General features: G+C 37.7%; 1 protein-coding gene across 5 annotated transcripts in view; it reads left to right on the top strand.

Moving 5' to 3' along the window:
- The first annotated feature begins 341 nt into the window (after positions 1–341).
- The window catches only part of ZNF326 (zinc finger protein 326), a 38,611-nt gene continuing 19,986 nt past the window's right edge, over positions 342–18,966 (top strand). Inside the window, exons 1-7 of one of the 5 annotated variants that reach the window (XM_036444007.2) lie at positions 342–513; positions 2,797–2,841; positions 9,231–9,266; positions 9,362–9,473; positions 11,536–11,941; positions 14,226–14,421; positions 18,491–18,617. In XM_036444007.2, the coding sequence (XP_036299900.1) occupies positions 498–513; positions 2,797–2,841; positions 9,231–9,266; positions 9,362–9,473; positions 11,536–11,941; positions 14,226–14,421; positions 18,491–18,617 (938 nt within the window). In that variant the 5' untranslated portion in view covers positions 342–497. Of the gene's footprint in view, positions 514–2,796; positions 2,842–9,230; positions 9,267–9,361; positions 9,474–11,535; positions 11,942–14,225; positions 14,425–18,490; positions 18,618–18,966 lie in introns of all 5 variants that reach the window. The other 4 variants (XM_036444011.2, XM_036444008.2, XM_036444012.2 and 1 more) reach the window with 4 other exon arrangements.

The raw sequence follows: 18,966 nt of genomic DNA, 5'->3' as shown, positions 1-18,966 counted from the left end.
ACGTGGTTTATTAGTTTGGGCAGGAGGAAGGTGTTCCAACCAGATCCTTTCTTTCTTGCCAGGATCAAACATGGCGGGCCCCCAGCCCTACCTTCCCGAACACCTAGCCCGCTTTCCCGTGACTCCAATCAGGCTTCAGAGCTCCTGCTTTTTTTCCCTCTCTCTCTCTCTCTCTCTCTCTTTTTTTTTTTAACCTATCCTCCTCCTTGCGGCTCCGTGAGGGTCAGCACCTGGGAGCTTGACAGCAGACCTGCTTCCCGCCCCCACTCGCGGTCCCGCCCACTAGCCCGCGCCAACCAATCGTAGGCCGCACACGGGCGACTGGCAGCCCGGCTGGCCCCGCCCCCAACCTCGCTGTGGCCTGCGGCTCCCGGGCCGGTAGCGTCGCTGTCGGTCGCGCGCGGGCGGCTTGTGTGGGAACGCGGGTCCCCGACGCTGGTTGCCGGCCGCAGCTCCGAGCTCAGCGCCGCCAGGCCGGTCGGCCCGGAGCCCCCGCCATGGACTTCGAGGACGGTGAGCGCCGTCCCTGGCTGGCGGCCGCGGCGGGCGGGAGGCGGGTGGCCTGCGCTGGGGGTCTGTTTACCGTCTCAAGATGGCCGTGTGGGCTTTGTTCTGCGGGCCCGAGGCCGCCCGCCCGCCCGCCGCCCGCCGCCGCGGGCCCAGTGCCCGGGGGCGGCCCCTGGGGGACCCGCGCGCCCCGAGTCTTCCCCCTCCCCGCGCCCGTTGTCCCCGGGGCCCTGGGAGTTCCGCGCGGGCCTGGGCGGGGACGGGCGCGCCCCGAGCGCCTCGGCCTCCGGCCCGGCCCGGCCCGGCCCCGCGGCGTGGAGGTTGCCCCGACGCCTCCGACTTCCCGGTCCCGGTCCCGGTCGCGGTCCCAGGCGGGCGGGGCCGCCCCACCGCCGGCCTGTCCTCGCCCCCAGGGCAGCCACCCGTTTGGGTAAACCCTCAGCCACGGGTACAGATGTCAGGGGCTTGTAGTGCACAGTGAGAGCCCTGGGCGTCTTAGTTGGAGATGAGTTTAAAGGGCGTCTCCAAGGGATACGGATAGGTAGGTAGACATCTTCCCAGAACGGGGAGGAAGGCGTTTGTGGCCGGCAGACGGGAATAGCGGACTCGGCGCACACACCTGGCCGTCCATCCCCCACGTGAGACAGCGCTGGACCGGAGCGTGTGTGTCTGGGTCTGTGCGGCTGGGACCCAAGTGAGGATCCGGCACAGCCTTCCGTGCCCTTCGGACTCAGACCTCAGCCCTGCCCACCGCCGCCCGGGCTGGACCTGGTGCTTACAATGAGCCGAATTTTAGCAGCACCTCCCAGTCCATGCTCACACCCTCCCCAAGTCAGGCATTGGGGTCTTCACCCTGCCTTTGAATCTTGCCCAACTTTGATATAGGAAATGATGTGAAGATAAAAATGAGTGTGTAATGACAGCATCAGGGAGTCGTGAAAAGGGGCTTGAATGATTCAACTGGATTTCATCCTGAGTAATCAGGCAGTTCTGAATAAAACCAGCTCACTAAACAAACTAGTTGTAAGCCTCTAACCCAACAACAACAACAACAACAAAAGGGTCTTTAATATTGAACGTGGCGTGATCTCAGCATTTGAGTCATAATAAATGATCTTTTAATCTTTGATACCAGGCCACAGAGTGTTCTGCCAAGTTTAAGTATATAAAAAAGTGGGCTGGTATGACCCCTTTGTGGATACTTTTAAGTTACTTTGTAGTAGGAAGGTCACCTATTAGCACACTGGTGTTTTTGTTTTCGGTGGACTTTGACTCATTTTGATACAGATACTTTTAAACAGCGTATGAGTAGTTGAAGTGCTAGTAGTTGGGAATTAAATTTAAAAATGTATTCTAGTATGTTTTCATGTCAGAGTTGGATGACTGCCAATACCCAAGGTACAGCAGAAGCTACTAAGGTGAAGAGTTAGGGAACAATGAGAGTGGTCCACTCCCCAAATAAGGGAACCCATTTTCTGTAGAGAACTGAAAAACAATATTAAAACAGTGTATTTGCTTCTTAAGATTACCGTGCACCTACAATTCTAAGTAGTGTCAGTGATAATACTCCCTCTATCATGCCCCCTCGTCACACCATCACTATATTTAGGGGATGGTGTTTGACTGACAGAATAACTGAATCTAATCCTGTGTAGTGTTCCTGGTTTCTGTTGTATCCAAAATGACCATTTCAGTATTTATTAGTAAAATTAACCAAAGGATTTAATGGTTGCTAAGTTAGTTTTGATAGGGAAATTACGAGTATGATTTTGGGTTATATAGCCACACACACATGCATATGCATTTTTCAAATAAAATTCTGAAATCTTTAGAGAGCAAATTAAGTGATAAAAGAAATAGTAACTTTGAATAATTGCACACTTAATAGAATCAATTCTCAGATGTCCCTTGTGTTTGCATTATTTGATACATAATTTAATTTATGTATTGATACATAATTTAATTTATCTGCCTGCCCTTTTGTTACCCTGCATAAATCAGTATTGGATCCTATCTTTTGGCTGTTTTTATGTAGTAGGTGTTATAAACTAATTTTTACATTACCATACTTTGAATGATAAATTTCTGCTGTTTGGTGAGATAATGCAGAGAGAGAGGTATGTTTTCCCATATGAAATATTAATGATTATTTATACCCCATTTGTGCAGATAATTAAGTTAATGACATTTCAAAAATTGTGTTTCCTTTAAATAGATGGGTTTATAATGTAAGATTTTTTTTTTTTGCTAATATTGCACTAATTTCTTTCTGTTAATATGTTTTCATAGATTACACACACTCCGCTTGCAGGAATACTTATCAGGGTTTTAATGGTGAGTATCTATTTTCCTTTGCAGTTAAATATGTTAGGGGATACATTTCAGTTTTTCTCTTCATGCACATAAAGTACTGATGTAAAAAGCCAGTTTTACCTTGTTTTAATTTGTCTTTTTTGCCTCTTGATATATCACTTGTTAGGATTAATGTTATACTATAGTTAGTACTTGAATTAGGGAATTTGGGATCAGGAAAAGTTAGGGCTATTCAGATTAGCTTGACTCTTTTATTTGAGTAATGATTGCTTTAATTATTTCAAAAGGCTCTGAGTGCATTTTGAGTGATAAGTTACAAGAAACTGGCTGAGATATTTTTGTTGAATTAGAGGCTTTGGTATTGAGTAATATAGATTAAATGGATTATTGGCTTACTTCTGTATTGCTTCTATTTGACCTTGTGTTTTGAGGTCATTTGCTTTATTATATTCAAATATGTTAGTGTTTAAAGAGCTGTTTAGAGGAGAACATGAAGAAGCTTGATTATGTATTAACATAAGCATGATGTTGGTGTTGTGACTACAGAGTTAGGTAAAATCTAGAGAGTTATGCAGAATATAATTGAATGTCATTTTGATAGTTATTAAGCGGAATGATATCACACAAAAAGGAACATGGAACAAATTAAAGAGATTAAAAAATATGTTTTTATTGATTTTAGAGAGAGAGGAAGGGAGAGTGAGAGATAGCAACATCAATATAAGAGAGAAACATCCATTAGTTGCTTCCTCCACGCATCCTGACTGGGGATTGCGCCTGTAACCCAGACGTGCCCTGACCAGGAATAGAACCGGCAACCTTTCGGTGCACAGGGTGATGCTCAGCAACTGAGCCATACAGGCCAGGCCACAAATCAAATATATTTTAAAAAGCATTGCAAGAAGGACTCCACGTAGTGGAATTAAAATTCTGATTGCCAGAGAAATGCAAAATTCAATTGTACAAAATATAATAGATTCACAAAATAAAACTGAAGCAAATGTACTACTAAATAAAGAAATGATTCCATTTTATGGGGATACTTACAGTCAGTTAATTTTAATTTATCATCTCTAAGAATTTAGAGAAACTTTGGGTTTGATGTGGCCTAATAAGGCTTAATATATAGGAAGTATTCAATATGCAGGATTGGCAGAAGTTCATTCTTGTATTATTTATTGTTTAATTTGCATGCATATGTAAGTTAGATTGAAAATTGGAAAATTAGCTAGAAAACCATTACATAAATTTAGGTATAAGAATTTTAAGACCTTGAACTTAGGAAGTGAAAATAGTAATTTAAAAAATATTAATAAAAAAAATTAAGACATTTCTAGAGAAAATTAGCAGAGCTTGCAGGCTGACTAGTAATGAATAGAAAATTGACAGGGATGAATAAAAAATGAATTCAGGATTTTAAACTGGGGTGAGTAGGATTAGTGTTTTTACTGAAGAAAGTGATTTGGAAGGATAGAAGGCCATGATTTCTAGTAAGATATATTGAGAGTTGGATTTAATATCTAAATAAAGGATTTTGAAATGCAGGGCTAGAGATTTTATTTTTTTGATATACAGTGTTAACAAAAAGAGCTTTAGAAATTTCTATCATTGATGTTAGTACTTTTATTTTTTAAATTTTAGCTCCAACAGTGGTTCTTATTTGATGGTGATTGTTTAGGTCATTCCCTAATCCTCTTAAATCTTAACTATAGGGCAAGTGGTCCCTGGCTGTATATGCATGTGTATGCAGGGGAAGGCCATGGGAGGAGCCAGCCCTGCAAGGGAGGGCAGTTGGGGGCTATTAGATTGGCAGTGGAGGAAGGGCAGTTGGGGGGGGGTGGACCAGGCCAGCAGGGGAGGGCAGTTGGGGGCAATTGGGCTGGCAGGGGGCAGTTAGGCATTGAACTGGCTGGCAGGGGAGTGGTTAGGGGTGATCAGGTTGGCAAGCAGAAGCAGTTAGGGGCAATCAGGCAGGCAGGCAGGTGAGCAGTTGGGAACCAGCAGTCCTGGATTGTGAGAGGGATGTCCGACTCACCGTTTAGGCTTGATCGCAGTGGGCAGTCGGACATTTCTTGCGGGGTTTCAGATTGGAGAGGGTGCAGGCTGGGCTAAGGAACAGTCCCCCACCCCGTGCATAAATTCTGTGCACTGGACCTCTAGTGTATAATATAAAGATATTGCCTCTTTCATTTTAATTAATTGAATAATAACAGTACTGTGAACAATAAGCCAAGGTTATTGCTATATAAAAATAGTTCTGTCAAGTTTTGGGTACTCTGCAGTACCTGGTACAAGGTGAGTGTTCAATAAATATTAGTAATGCCGAAACCGGTTTGGCTCAATGGATAGAGTGTCGGCCTGCAGACTGAAAGGTCCCAGGTTCGATTCCGGTCAAGGGCATGTACCTTGGTTGTGGGCACATCCCCAGTAGGGGGTGTGCAAGAGGCAGCTGATTGATGATTCTCTCTCATCAATGTTTCTAACTCTCTATCCCTCTCTCTTCCTCTCTGTAAAAAATCAATAAAATATATTAAAAAAAAAATAAATATTAGTAAGTTATGACTTCTTATCTTTCTGAAATAAAAACACGGAATAAAAAAAACTAAAAACAGCCTCTGCTAACTCAAAATAGAAACTAGCACAAATAGTAAAATAAAGATTTTTGTTTTGTGTACCTGACAGAACCTAACTCTAAAGTTATTTTAATACTAGAGGCCCTGTGCACGAATTCATGCATGGGTGGGGTCCCTTGGCCTGACAGGTGATTGTGGCCTATTGGGAGGCTGGCTGGCTGGGGTGAGGCCACAAGAGGTTGGCCGGCCAGGCCTTCTCCCCCATTGGGGTCAATCATGGGGAGGAACCATGAGAGGTTGGCTGGTTTGGGGTGGGGGACTGTGGGAGGTTGGCTGGCTGCCCCCCCAACCTCATCGGGGCTGATCTGGGGGACTAACTAGGGGGAGAGATTGCAGGAGGTTAGCCAGTCTTGGGGAGAAACCTTGGGAGGTTGGCCAGCTGGGGGGAAGGACCATGGGAAGTTGGCTGGCTGACCTGGGGGAGGGACCACAGGAGATGGCCAGCAGCAGGAGGTTGGCTGTGGGAGTGCGCTGACCATCAGGGGCAGCTTCTGCATTGAGCGTCTGCACCCTAGTGGTCAGTGCACATCATAGCGACCTGTCAACCAATTGCTTGGTTGTTTAGTTGTTTGGTCGCTTAGGCTTTCATGTATATAGACAACAGGCCCAGTGCATGACATTCGTGCACTGGTGGGAGGGTAATCCCTCAGCTCGGCCTGCGCCCTCTCATAGTCCAGGATTAAGGATGTCTGCTTGCTGGCTTAGGCCTGCTCTGGAGTGGCCTTAGTGCTGCCTTGGAGGCAGGAAAGGCTCGCCACTGCACTTGCCAGCTGCTGCACTCACCAGCTGGTAGCCTGGTTTCTGGCTGAGCATTACTCTCCTTGTGGGAGCACACTGACCACCAGGGGGCACCTCTACCCCCTGGTGGTCATTGTGTGTCATAGCGACCAGTTGTTCCACCGTTCGGTTGATTTGCATATTAGGGCTTTATTATTATTGAATGAAGCCTTAGAGAAGAGCATTTTATTTTAAAAATTTAATTTTAATCTCAAAATTATCCTGTATATATGATGTATGAGCATAAAATCATATTGTATTCTCACCAGCTCTAAAGATAAATAATTGACTATTTTATTAGTCTAGAACTATGTTGTCTAATATGGCCATGTGTGACTGACTATTGAGAACTTGCAGTGTGGGTAGTATGAATTATGTTGTGCTATAAATGTAAGCTAAACACCCAATTTGAAGTTAGTATAAAAAATGTAAAACATGTCAATTTGTTTTGTATATTGATTAACTTTTTGTATTCTGTTACATTGAAATTTATTGATATGTTTTGCACTCCTGCTGGGTCTTTTTACTATGTATGATCCTGTAATATCAGGGATTAGATTTGGGAAATATTGGTTTACTAAGTTATTCAGATTTTCTAAATATATATTGACAGATTTTATTGTACAATATAAAAAAATCATTAATACTGCTACCAGTTTTTATCAGAAAAACCTTTAAATATTGAGCTGTCAAACTCAAGGTGGTAGATAAAAGTTTTATAAAATTTTAACTTTTGCTTGAATTTTATCATTGGCAACAAATATTTTCATTTACTTTCCTTGAAGTGACAGTTTTACTTTGTACATTTTTTAGAAAATTTCTGCCAAATAACCTAACCAAAAGCCATAGTTTTTGAATGCCAGTCTTTCTTTCTAGTAAGAAAGGTATTCCTTAAATAATATTCCTTGTAAAATGTGGTTAATTCAGCTCACAAAATACTCACAGAATGACTGTTCCTGGAGAGAACTGTGTGGCTTTGATATGTAGCAAAACTGCTTTAGGTGCTATGCATACTTCCCATTTTACTTCATAGAATATCAGAAAGTGGGTATATTCAAAGTCATTGATTTAATAAATTAATCATTTTTGGTGCTTCATCAGTGAAGGGGGTATTTTTATTTTATTATTTTTATTATAAGTGTGCAGTATTGAAGAATACAGCAACTGCTAATACAGTTCAATGCCACTGCCTTGATTTATGCTACGAGACCAGCAGTTTTACCCATCACTGCTTTTGCATTTTTAAAAAATTATTATTTTTTAAAAATATATTTTATTGATTTTGTACAGAGAGGAAAGGAGAAGGATAGAGAGTTAGAAACATCGATGAGAGAGAATCATCGATCAGCTGCCTTCTGCACACCTCCTACTGGGGATGTGCCTGCAACCCAGGTACATGCCCTTGACCGGAATCGAACCTGGGACCTTTCAGTCCGTAGGCTGATGCTCTATCCACTGAGCCAAACTGGTTTCGGCTGCTTTTGCATTCTTTAGTGCAAATTAATGTCTTAATATTATTTATGAAAATAGTTTGTACAGAAGGCAAATTAATGTCTTAATATTGTTTATGAAAATAGTTTAACCTTGTGGACCCTCTGAAAGGGTCTTGGCAACCTCCAGTGGTCAACACACTATTCCTTGACAACTGTTGCTCAAGAGTATATAAAAGATTACTAAAAGTCAGACCCTGCAAAAGACTAGTGTACATTGAAGATGAGGTCACAAATGGAATATATGGTAAAGTATAATGAGCACCAGATAAGAACTACAGACTTGTAGATAGTCAGAAGAAAGATGATAATCAGCTGAGGCTATATCAATAGGATTTGTATTTGAAATGGACTTTAAGAGATTTCAACAGACGGATACGTGGGTTAGTAGAGGAGAGTGTTTCAGGTAGAAGCAGCAGTTTGAAGCTAGAGGGGTAGATACTTATGTGACTTCAAGAACATTATTTCATGTCTTGGAACTTCAGTTCCATAATCTATAAAACAGAGATTGAATTTGATCATTTAGTTCACTTCCAGGTTTAAAGTTGCAAGATTTCAAGTAGTATTTTTGTAAGGTTGTGCTCTCAGCGTTATTATTGTTGTTGTTAGGAGCCGAAATATTTAAATGATTATAATTTAAAATGTATTTAATGTTTTTAAAAATATAAATTAAGGTATTTGCTTTGTATTTTTGCATAAAATTTGTGTATACTATTGGCATTTATTAGTGCATAACATAGGAAACATTCTAAATGGTTTTTAAATTTTTTCATTTTTATAATAAATTCATTTTATTATCTTTCGTATTTTTATGTGAGATTGAAATAGAGGTAGAATTGCAGTGTAATAAGATATATTTAGTGCTCTTACTATATTTTTTAGTGTGTGCATTACTAGAATTCATATTCCCTTATTCAAAGTATTTGAAGAATTAAATATTCGTTGAATCATTATTTACAGGCCTAGTACCACAAATTGGCCCCACACTGTGATTTTTACTTTTTAAAAATAGCTACTTCGATTACCATATGAAATAATGAAACCAAGTAATTTAGATTCAGCTAATTGAAAAAAAGGTTGCTTCTGGGATTTTTAGACACATAGAGAACAGATTGATGAAGAAAAATATATTTACAACACAAATTTTCTCTTTTGACATTAAATGCTGATTTTTCTTGTAGTTTTTAATTATTAATTATAAACTCTGTAGTATCTAATACCAGGCCTTATAGGAGTATTCTAATCAAATAAGTATTGGTTAAATTGAAAGTAATTCTAATGTAGAAGTTTCTAGTTGCTGTTTTTCTTTTAAAACATTAGGTTTCTATAGGATGTCTGAATTTTCAGTAAATTATCATCTCTGTGTTTTTTTTCATTGTCTAGTGACTGTGGCTTAAATGTTATTGATGAACTATTTCTCAGATGATTAATATGAATATCTTGTATTTTATGCAAAGATTCCTGAATAGAATGGTATATTTTACCAACTTTTTGTTATTGATTCTTTTAGGAATGGATCGAGATTATGGCCCTGGATCTTATGGAGGTCTGGCATTCAAGGATATTTATCTAAAAATTCTTCTTTTGGGTGCCAGTAAAGGTGAGCATCATTTAATTTTTTTCTTTTTAAACCCTTTATAGGGATGGATCGTGACTATGGCCATGGATCCTATGGGGGTCAAAGATCCATGGACTCCTACCTAAACCAGTCATATGGCATGGACAATCACAGTGGTGGTGGTGGGGGTAGCAGGTAAATTGCTTAATCACTTAGCCAAATAATTAGAAGATTATAAGATTCTGGATATTTTAATTTAAGAATTCCTTAGGCACGTTATGATACTTGAACTTCACTATTTGGTATTGAATAATAACCTTAAATGTTTAAAGGTGTTAACTAATGGTTATAAAAATTATCTTAAAATCACTGGCAGACATTTTTTTAAGAACCTCAGATAACTTACCATTTCAATACATAAATCGTTAAAGATTTTCTGCTTTTAGCAATGAATATTTCTTTTACTTTAAATTCTTAATCAGAATGTCCTGAACAAATGGTGTAAAATGTTACTTGAAATATTATATATGAAGGTTTTTCTTAATGATTTAAAAAAATCTTTCCTAATGTGGGGTGCTGTTAAAAGCAGCAAAGCAGCCTTTGACTAGCTTAGCCATGTTCAATTTCTAAGAAACATTTAAGATATCTATTCTTTTAAATTTAACTCTCAAGTAAGTTGTAAGAGCATATTATAATAATAGAAACATTCTTTATATCATATCTAGGTTATTTATTGTCAGATACTACTGAAACCAAAAACCACTTTTGTTAGGAGCGTTGTATTAAAGTCATGAATACTATACTTTTTACTTATTTTAATGCACTAGAGTTCACAATGTATTTATATTTTGCTTTTGATACTTGGAAAGCATAAACCTAGTTGAGCTACTATAGACTTTAAGGTTGACCATATTTCAGACAAAGGGAGTTTATTTTTTGAGACACAAAGATTCCTATTAAATAGTAGTAAAACTAGTTGGAGAACATTTAAAACTATTGTCCCTCATAAATTGAAGGATCCAGATTCCTTAAGGATGGATTGAATCTTGCTTACCTTCTTTCTGTTTCAAGTGTGCCACTATGGTCCATAGTAGAGAAACAGTTATGTTCAAGAAAATGAACAGTTATGACAATTTTGCTTATAAGATAGATGTTTTGAAAAATGTAGTTGCAAAGAGGAAAACTTTTTATATGGTTACTAGGATTTAGAAGTAAATAATACCTTCTATTTATTTAGTTATCTGTAAATAATTAAAGTAATGTAACATTGAAATGTTTTAATATATCAATTATTGCCTTGTTACACTGTAAATGTAATGTGTATACATTATGTAGATGTTATTGTTTATCTCATGTGTAATTGTGGGCCTTTATAAAACTGTGTTGTAAAGTGTCAAGCATACTTTGGATTTGTGAGAAGATGATTCGTTTCTTCTGTTGATTCTATTAAAACCTTGAGGAGATTGTGTGCTCCCTTTTTTTAGCATAGTTTTATGTGACAATTTCCTGCCAGGAAATAATTTTTCAAATATTCTTTCTCATCTGCCTTGAAAATTCATATGCAGAGGGTATATGCTGGTGGTCCTTTTATGTTCTATTTTATGTGCTTATCCTTCTAGATTTGTTAGATTTACTAGTCTATAAGTGAAAAGAGACTGAGGATCGATGTTGACCTTAGCCAAAGTTTGGCAGATTGTCAAATTTTATAACCAGAGATTTTTCTCCAAATTTGAACTATAAACATAATGAAGCAGTTTTGTGATATAGATTATTGAGGGTGCAAAAGGATCTCTTCTGTGTCGTAATAGCCTGCCTCTGTGTAGTCTTCAATTTGTGTCCCTATTGAAAGCTAAAATACTGTAAATATTTTTTTTCTAACATTGAGGATGGATTTAAAGAAAGTTTGAGTAGTTTGTGAAATTTAGCAAATGACTTTTTCTAAGACTAGGGCTGGGCTAAAATAATTACAGACAAATCTTTTATTTTTAATAAAACGGAAAAGCTGCTAAAAAGCAGATTTTTAAGCTAAGCTTTACTTTACTCAATTCATATTTAAAAACTGACTCAGGTAGCTTTCTATCTGGTCTCATGTTGAATTGCCCAGCCCTAATCAAGCGTGAACAAAAGTAGAACTGTGCAAACCAGTATGGTATAAATGAATTTTAGTTGATAAATGTCATCTGATAATTTGTCTTTTGAATTGTCTAACATTAGTAAGCTTACTTTTGTTTTTTCCCTCACTGTGCAATTTTTCCAGGTTTGGACCTTATGAGTCTTACGACTCCAGGTCTTCTCTGGGTGGGCGAGATCTGTACAGATCTGGCTATGGTTTTAATGAACCCGAACAAAGCCGCTTCGGAGGTAGTTATGGTGGTCGATTTGAGAGCTCCTACCGGAATAGCCTTGACTCTTTCGGAGGTAGAAACCAGGGCGGGTCTAGCTGGGAAGCACCTTACTCCCGTTCAAAATTGAGGCCTGGGTTTATGGAGGACAGAGGAAGAGAGAATTACTCTTCCTACAGCAGTTTTTCTTCACCCCATATGAAGCCTGCACCTGTAGGCTCTCGGGGGAGAGGAACGCCTGCTTATCCTGAAAGTACGTTTGGAAGCAGAAACTATGATGCTTTTGGAGGACCATCAACAGGCAGAGGCCGAGGCCGAGGAGTAAGTACAACAGAATCTTTTCAGATTCTTTTCACTAGTCACTCTTTTAAACCCTTTCAAGACCGTGGTTTTCAACTAGGATAAACACTGTTCATACCAGTGTATTCTGAAGCAAAAGCTGAGTCATAAGCTTAATTTTTAGGTTGACTAAAACTTTCTCCAGCATCCCAGAAAAGAAGTGACAGTGTGAGAGGATTGTTCATAAAGTTTTGCCAAATCTCCCTTTATTAAAAAGGTGAGGATGTTAGATTTGGTCTAAAAGGGATTAAAAGGAGTTGCATTTTTCCTTGTAAACACCAGCAGTTTTGTTAGTGGGACAGTTCTTGGATTATTGTAAAAGTTAATAACCTTTTTGGAGTTTTTTGAGTAGGTTAAAGGTGCAATGTATGATAAAATGTTTATACTTTGCTACTAAGCTCTATTTCTTCAAAGCTCCATATTTTACATTAAACATAGATCAAAAGTTGGTGATAGTTGAGGGTAGCTTAGCTTTGTTTACAAGGTGAAGAAGTTGACATGTAAAATAGGTTGTAGAATGATTTGTGGTCAGTATAATTTTGCTAATTCACTCTTAAAATATGTCCTATTGCTGGGTGTAATATTTTCTCTGTCATCAGTTTTAATATTGAAAAATAATTTCCTACCTGTAAATGTTTATGGCTCCTTCCTAGGAAGTAATATTTTGTAAATTCTTGCTTAAATGAGCAGATATAGTAGTCTTCAAGCGTTTAAGGTTATACAGTGTTAATTTTAAGGTTATGCCTATGTTCTTAGGTAACTTGACTAACATGAAATTTTACCTAGTAAGTGTATGTAGGTTATGGAGTTATTTAGTTTGGTCATATAAAGAATACTGTATTGTGGTTTTTTTGTTTTTGTTTTTTTTTCTTTTTTGAGTCAGTGACTCTTAATATTCTCTTTGCAGAGGGAAGTACTTCTGATAAAAAATGTAATAGGGCACACGTTTTGACTGTTTACTAGCTTTTGGTACATCAGTGTAGTGTTCATACTTGTTTAGAAATTTTTCATTTATAACAGTTAACTCTTATGTAAAATGCATTGCACCTTTAATGGATAATTAATCAAGTTTTTCTGATGTGACTGTATTCTCTTCCTACACTAATTTATTCCAATCCACTAGGTTAGATAGGTATCCTAAGCATAATATACAAATGTAAGCAATATGTTGCTATTCCTCCATATTTTATTATTGTAGGTTAAAGGAAAATAAGTGGGGTAAAATTTGAAAACACCTAGCATTTTCCATGCTTTATTATTTACAGGCAAATGACTTTTTTCTTTACTAGTCTTCAAATATCAATTTTCTGTTCGCAATAGGAAAACAGGTATTCCTGTACTTTGTATTCACCATTCTAGTCTGAATGGACTTTTCTTTCTTTCCTCGTGTTAATGAAGTAGATGAACCAATAGGGTTTTCTTTTTTAATCTTCACTTGTACAATTCCCATTGGATCCTTCTCTTCAGATTACTCCTCCTTCTTTATCTTATAAAAGTAAGGTTAGAAGAACAAATTCCTATGCACATGTGACCTCTTGGTGTAGTGGATTTTGTTAATGTCTAAAAGAGGAAGGGACACAGAGTCGCTTGGTTGCATGACTCTTCGTCTGTAGACTTTTGCTCCTCAGGCTTCTGGGTCAGAATATGTTTCTCTAGGTAAGAATGTGAATGGAACGTCAGATGTAATTCTTTATCTGAAGTGTATCTTGGAAGTTGATGCATGGTTATGCTTTAACTCTCCTATTTCATACTAATGTTCCATCTCGCCTTCTCATTCCCTTTTTCAACAGGGAGAAATCATAAATGATTTCTGGATCTTTTTTACTTCAAACTTCAAATATGGTCTTCTTTGTGTTTCTTAGTTATGAGCAAGGCTTTAGTAAAATAAAGATTTATTTTAAGGTCTTTTCATGGGAAAATATCAATTAGGAACTCTGAAGAGGAGTTGTCAGAGAGTTGTACAAGTGGTAATATTTTGACAGGCACATATGTTGTTTATGACCTCAACTAATATTGAATTGTAAAAATAAAAATAGGCAATATATTTGTTCTACTGGAAATAAAAATACTAATTGACTGGATTCAAGTTCATGTAATAATTTATGAAATTTTCTAATGTGTTTATTCAGAGTGGACATGTAAATTTATTACATTTTGGGGAATTTGTAGGTAAAAATTATTAGATAGAAAACATGTACATTTTGTATGAATTCATTTTTTATATTTGGATATTATGTTAATGTTTTTTGATTTCACAAATTTGCAGCATATGAGTGATTTTGGAAGCATTCATAGACCTGGAATTGTTGTTGACTATCAAAATAAACCCGCCAATGTGACAGTTGCTGCTACAAGAGGAATAAAGAGAAAAATGATGCAACAATTTAATAAGCCCAGTGGAACCTTCATCAAGAAACCCAAGCTAGCAAAACCTGTGGAGAAGATGAACCTCAGCAAATCACCAAGTAAGTAAGAAAATATAATTGCTGAGAGTACTTTTTACCTTTTTAAATCCAGTGCTTTTAGATAATTTTTTTGTGTTTATATAGACAAGTTGCATTGTAATTATAGTGGTTAGGTTCCAGGAAACCTCTAGTACAGTTATTATTCATGACATCAAAATTACCAAGAAACTTTATTTTTAACATTTTTATACTTTATTTTAAAAAAAATGTTTATATTGATTATAGAGAGAGGGGGGAAAGGAGAAGGAGAGAGAAAACATCAATGTGAAAGAGAAACATTGATTGGCTGCATCCCACATGCAACCAGACTGGGGATCGAACCCACAAACTGGTACGGGTTCTGACCGGGAATCGAAAGAGTCATTGCCCTTTCAGGGCACTGGGTGACGCTTAACCAACTGAGCCACGCTGGCCAGGGCACAAGATACTTTTTAAGTTCACATGCCCTGATCTATCCCTTTTCCCTAAATCCTGGTTTAGGGTGGAGTTAGAATATTTAAATATTTAAATGGCTTCACACATGATTTGAGTCAAACTGTTGGATGTTACAGTGTATTTATTGTTGGAGGTGTTGAAGAAGTGTTATATTACATAGAATTCTCTTTATGAGGACAAAGGGAAGAAATGTTTCATGGTCCCAGGTACCAGGAAAATCTATACTTCTAGAAAATTAATTGGCTTTTAATCTTCTGGACATGATGACTTTTTTAGGTTGTTGGTTAATCCTCATCCAAGAATATATTTTCCATTGATTTCTAGAGAGTGGAAGGGAAGGGGAGGAGAGAGAGAGAGAGAGAGAGAAAATGAATGAGTGAATGAATGAGTTATGAGACACACCGATCATTTGCCTCCTGTATGAACCCTGACAAGTGCTAGGCTCGAACCTGCAACCCAGGTACACGCCCTTGACTGGGGATCAAACCTTGGACCCTTTGGTGCATGGGCTAACACTACCACTGAACACACTGTCCAGGATATCTCCCCCCACCCCCCTTTCCTTTTTTTAAAAACAATATTTGAGAATAGTGTAGTATAGCTAAGAATGAAGCCAAAATTCTATACTCAGTTCATCCTTTTACTGTCAGGCATGAGGTAGGTATTTAAGAACTATCTGTAAAATATTTAGGAATAGGAGGTCTTGTAATATATGCTATATGATTTGCAGAAAGCAGTAGAAGAAACCATATTCAGTCATTTCTCAGGAGGTACAATATACTAATATGTCATAGCTTTAGCGTATGAAAGGGAAATGCAATTATTTCTAGTTTGAGGTCATATACCTGTAGATTTTCCATAGAGAGTTTTAAGGAAATCCAATAGGAATATGGAAATGGTTAATTAATAAGAATATACATTTAAGCTCTTATAAAATGATAAAAAGTAATTTAGATACTGAGTTTTAAGGTATTGATTTTAGATAATTTTGAAACATTAGCCTGTATACATAGCAAATGCTGCCTAAAACTTGTTTACTGTCAAGTTTATGAATCCCTAGGTATTCATGATTTTATATTACGTATTTTTGCAAACATAATCTAAAAGGAAAACAATGCATAAAAGGAAAACTTTAAGGGCAGATTAGTTTTTTTAAGTCTAAAGTTAAATGTATTATAAGAAAGAACTTGCTCACAGTGAGATATCACTTCACACCATGTGAAGTTGATGGATATAATAAAAACAAAGTGTTGGCAAGGAGTGGAAAAATTGGGACCCTCACACATTACTGTTGAGAATCTAAAATGGCGCAACTGTTATGGGAAACATTTTGATAGTTCTTCGAATGAATAAATGTAGACTGACCATATAACCCAGCAATTCCACTCCTGGGCATATACCTCAAAGAATTGAAGAGAAATATTCAAACAAAAGCTTGTACACAAATTTTCATAGCAGCAGCATTCACAGTAGCCAAAAGATGGAAACAATGCAATTGTTTATTAACAAATGAATGGATAAAAGGAAATGTGATCTGTTCACACAATGGAATGTTCATTCATTAAAAAGGAAGTAAGTACAGATACATGGTTCAGTATGTGAATGAATCTTGAAAATACTATGCTACATGAAAGAAGCTAGACAAAAAAGCCACATATTGTAGGATTCTATTTATATGAAATATCTGGAACAGAGAAATCTGTGGAGACAGAAAGTAGATTAGTAGTTACCAAGGGGTTGGGGAAAGAGTAAGTGGGGAGTGACTACTTACTGGATATGGACTTTCCATTTGGGGTGATGAAAAATTTGAAACTAAGTAGTGATGATGGTTGGATAACATTATGCTGTACTTACTGTCACTGAATTGTTCACTTGGAAATGGTTAGAATGGTAAATTTTATTTTATTTTATTTATTTATTTATTTTTTATTTTTATTTTTTATATATTTTATTGATTTTTTTGTACAGAGAGGAAGGGAGAGAGATAGAAAGTTAGAAACATCAATGAGAGAGAGTCATTGATCAGCTGCCTCTTGCACACCCCCTACTGGGGATATGCCCGCAACCAAGGTACATGCCCTTGACCGGAATCGAACCCGGGGCCCTTCAGTCCCCAAGCCGATGCTCTATCCCACATGTGTCAAACACAAGGTCCGCGGGCCAAATCCTTGATAGCATGTGAGTTGGTTAACAGCACTGTTAAGGAAAAGATTGTTCCACTCATTTTAAATTCACATTTCTGGTTAACATTGTCAGTTTATGACTGTTCAGTAAACCATTCGGCCCGCGATTTAGGCTGGATTTTAAATTTTGGCCCCTTCTCTGATTGAGTTCGACACCCCTACTCTATCCATTGAGCCAAACCGGTCCTGGCTAGAATGGTAAATTTTATACCAGTATTTTATTACTTTACTAGAGGCCCAGGGCTTGAAATTCATGCATAGTGAGGTGGGGGTGTCCCTCAGCTTGGCCTACACCCTCTCCAATTTGGGACATCCCTTTCGCAATCCAGGACTGCTGGCTCCTAACCACTCCCCTGCTAGCCTAATTGACACCTAACTGCTCCCTTGCCAACCTGATTGCCCCCAACTACCTTCCCCTGCTGGCCCAATCATCCTCGGCTGCCCTCCCGTGCTGGCCTGATCAACCCCAACTGCCCTGCAGGTTTGGGTCACCCCTAACTGTTCTCCCCTGCTGACCTGTTCGCACCCAACTGCCCTCCCCTGCAGGCCTGGTTGCACCCAAGTGCCTCCCCTGCCGGCCGATCACCCACAACTACCCTCCCCTGTCAGCCATCTTGTGGTGGCCATCTTGTGACTATCTTGTGGCCACCATCTTGTGATGTTGCACGATGTTACCTAGACTTTTATTATATAGGATTATATTTGCATTAAAATGCTTTCTTAAAAAGAGGAAGGAACTGCTTTAATTAGAGTTCATACCTTTTGAGAAATTTTGGGAAAGCACATATAATATATATGAATTTTTATATCCATGGCTCTCTAGTTTTCATTTAATTCCATTTTAATGCAGCATCAGTTTACTTCAGTGTTTCTTAAAGTGGTATTCAAGATGATTTGAGGTCAGCAGTATTCAACCCATAAACCAGTTAATAAAATTCGGTGACACACCAAAAGATATATAAAACTTTTTCCTAAACTGACCAAAAAATAGGTTTAATTTTAATTCATACACGCTAGATGGCTATTATTGCGTTGTTCGTTGTCATGTTTTAAATTTGACAAAGGAAAAAGAAGTCAGTGCCACTGACTAAATAGTCAGGTATTGCATGTTTTAAAAATTTTGTGGCACACTGCTTAAAAAATGCTGTTTTAGGTCATAGTGATTTTATTGCTTAAAATAAGAATAAGGAAAATAAGAATAAGAAAAATGAATAAGGTACCTAGGACCATTTAGAGAAGAAAAATATATAGCAAAGATCCCATAGATAAGTAAATATGACAAAATTCATGATGATTATATACACTGGGTAATCTTGAACTTTGATTTTATTTATTTATTTATTTGAGTTCAATTTAATCTGATACCAACAAGTAAACTTTGCATCTCTGTATTTTATAAACTGGGACTGGGAAGGGAGAATGGAAATCTATAGTCTTAATATTTTTGTCTGATATCCTAGCAAAAATTGACCTAAAAAATGAAGAAGAAGAAGAAAAGCGGCGAATTGAGGCTCGGCGAGAGAAACAAAGGCGCAGAAGGGAAAAAAACAGTGAGAAATATGGAGATGGATACAGGTTTGTGCTTAGTAGTCAGAAAATTGGGCTCATTATAAAACCATTTTCTATAAAAGGCAATTAGTTGGAATGTAAAAAAATTCCTGAGCATTAAATGAAAAGTTTTGATCCGAGATATGTAGGAATGTTTTTGATATTTATATATAATTACCATTTAGAAAATATAAGAAAAAAGTCCCATTTAGTAATTTTAATTGTTTTATAATATCCAGAAATACAGTATTCTTAATAAGAAATCTATGTCATAATATGAGGAAAACCACAAAGTCTTTGAGATTTTACTATATGGAGAAATAATAATAATAATATATATATTAATATATATGTTTGCATATATATGTGTGTGTGT

Source organism: Pipistrellus kuhlii, unplaced genomic scaffold, assembly GCF_014108245.1.
Source record: "Pipistrellus kuhlii isolate mPipKuh1 unplaced genomic scaffold, mPipKuh1.p scaffold_m20_p_2, whole genome shotgun sequence".
Classification (NCBI taxonomy): Eukaryota; Metazoa; Chordata; class Mammalia; order Chiroptera; family Vespertilionidae; genus Pipistrellus; species Pipistrellus kuhlii.
Note: the sequence above shows the minus strand (reverse complement) of the source record. Positions and strands in the feature narration are given on the sequence as shown.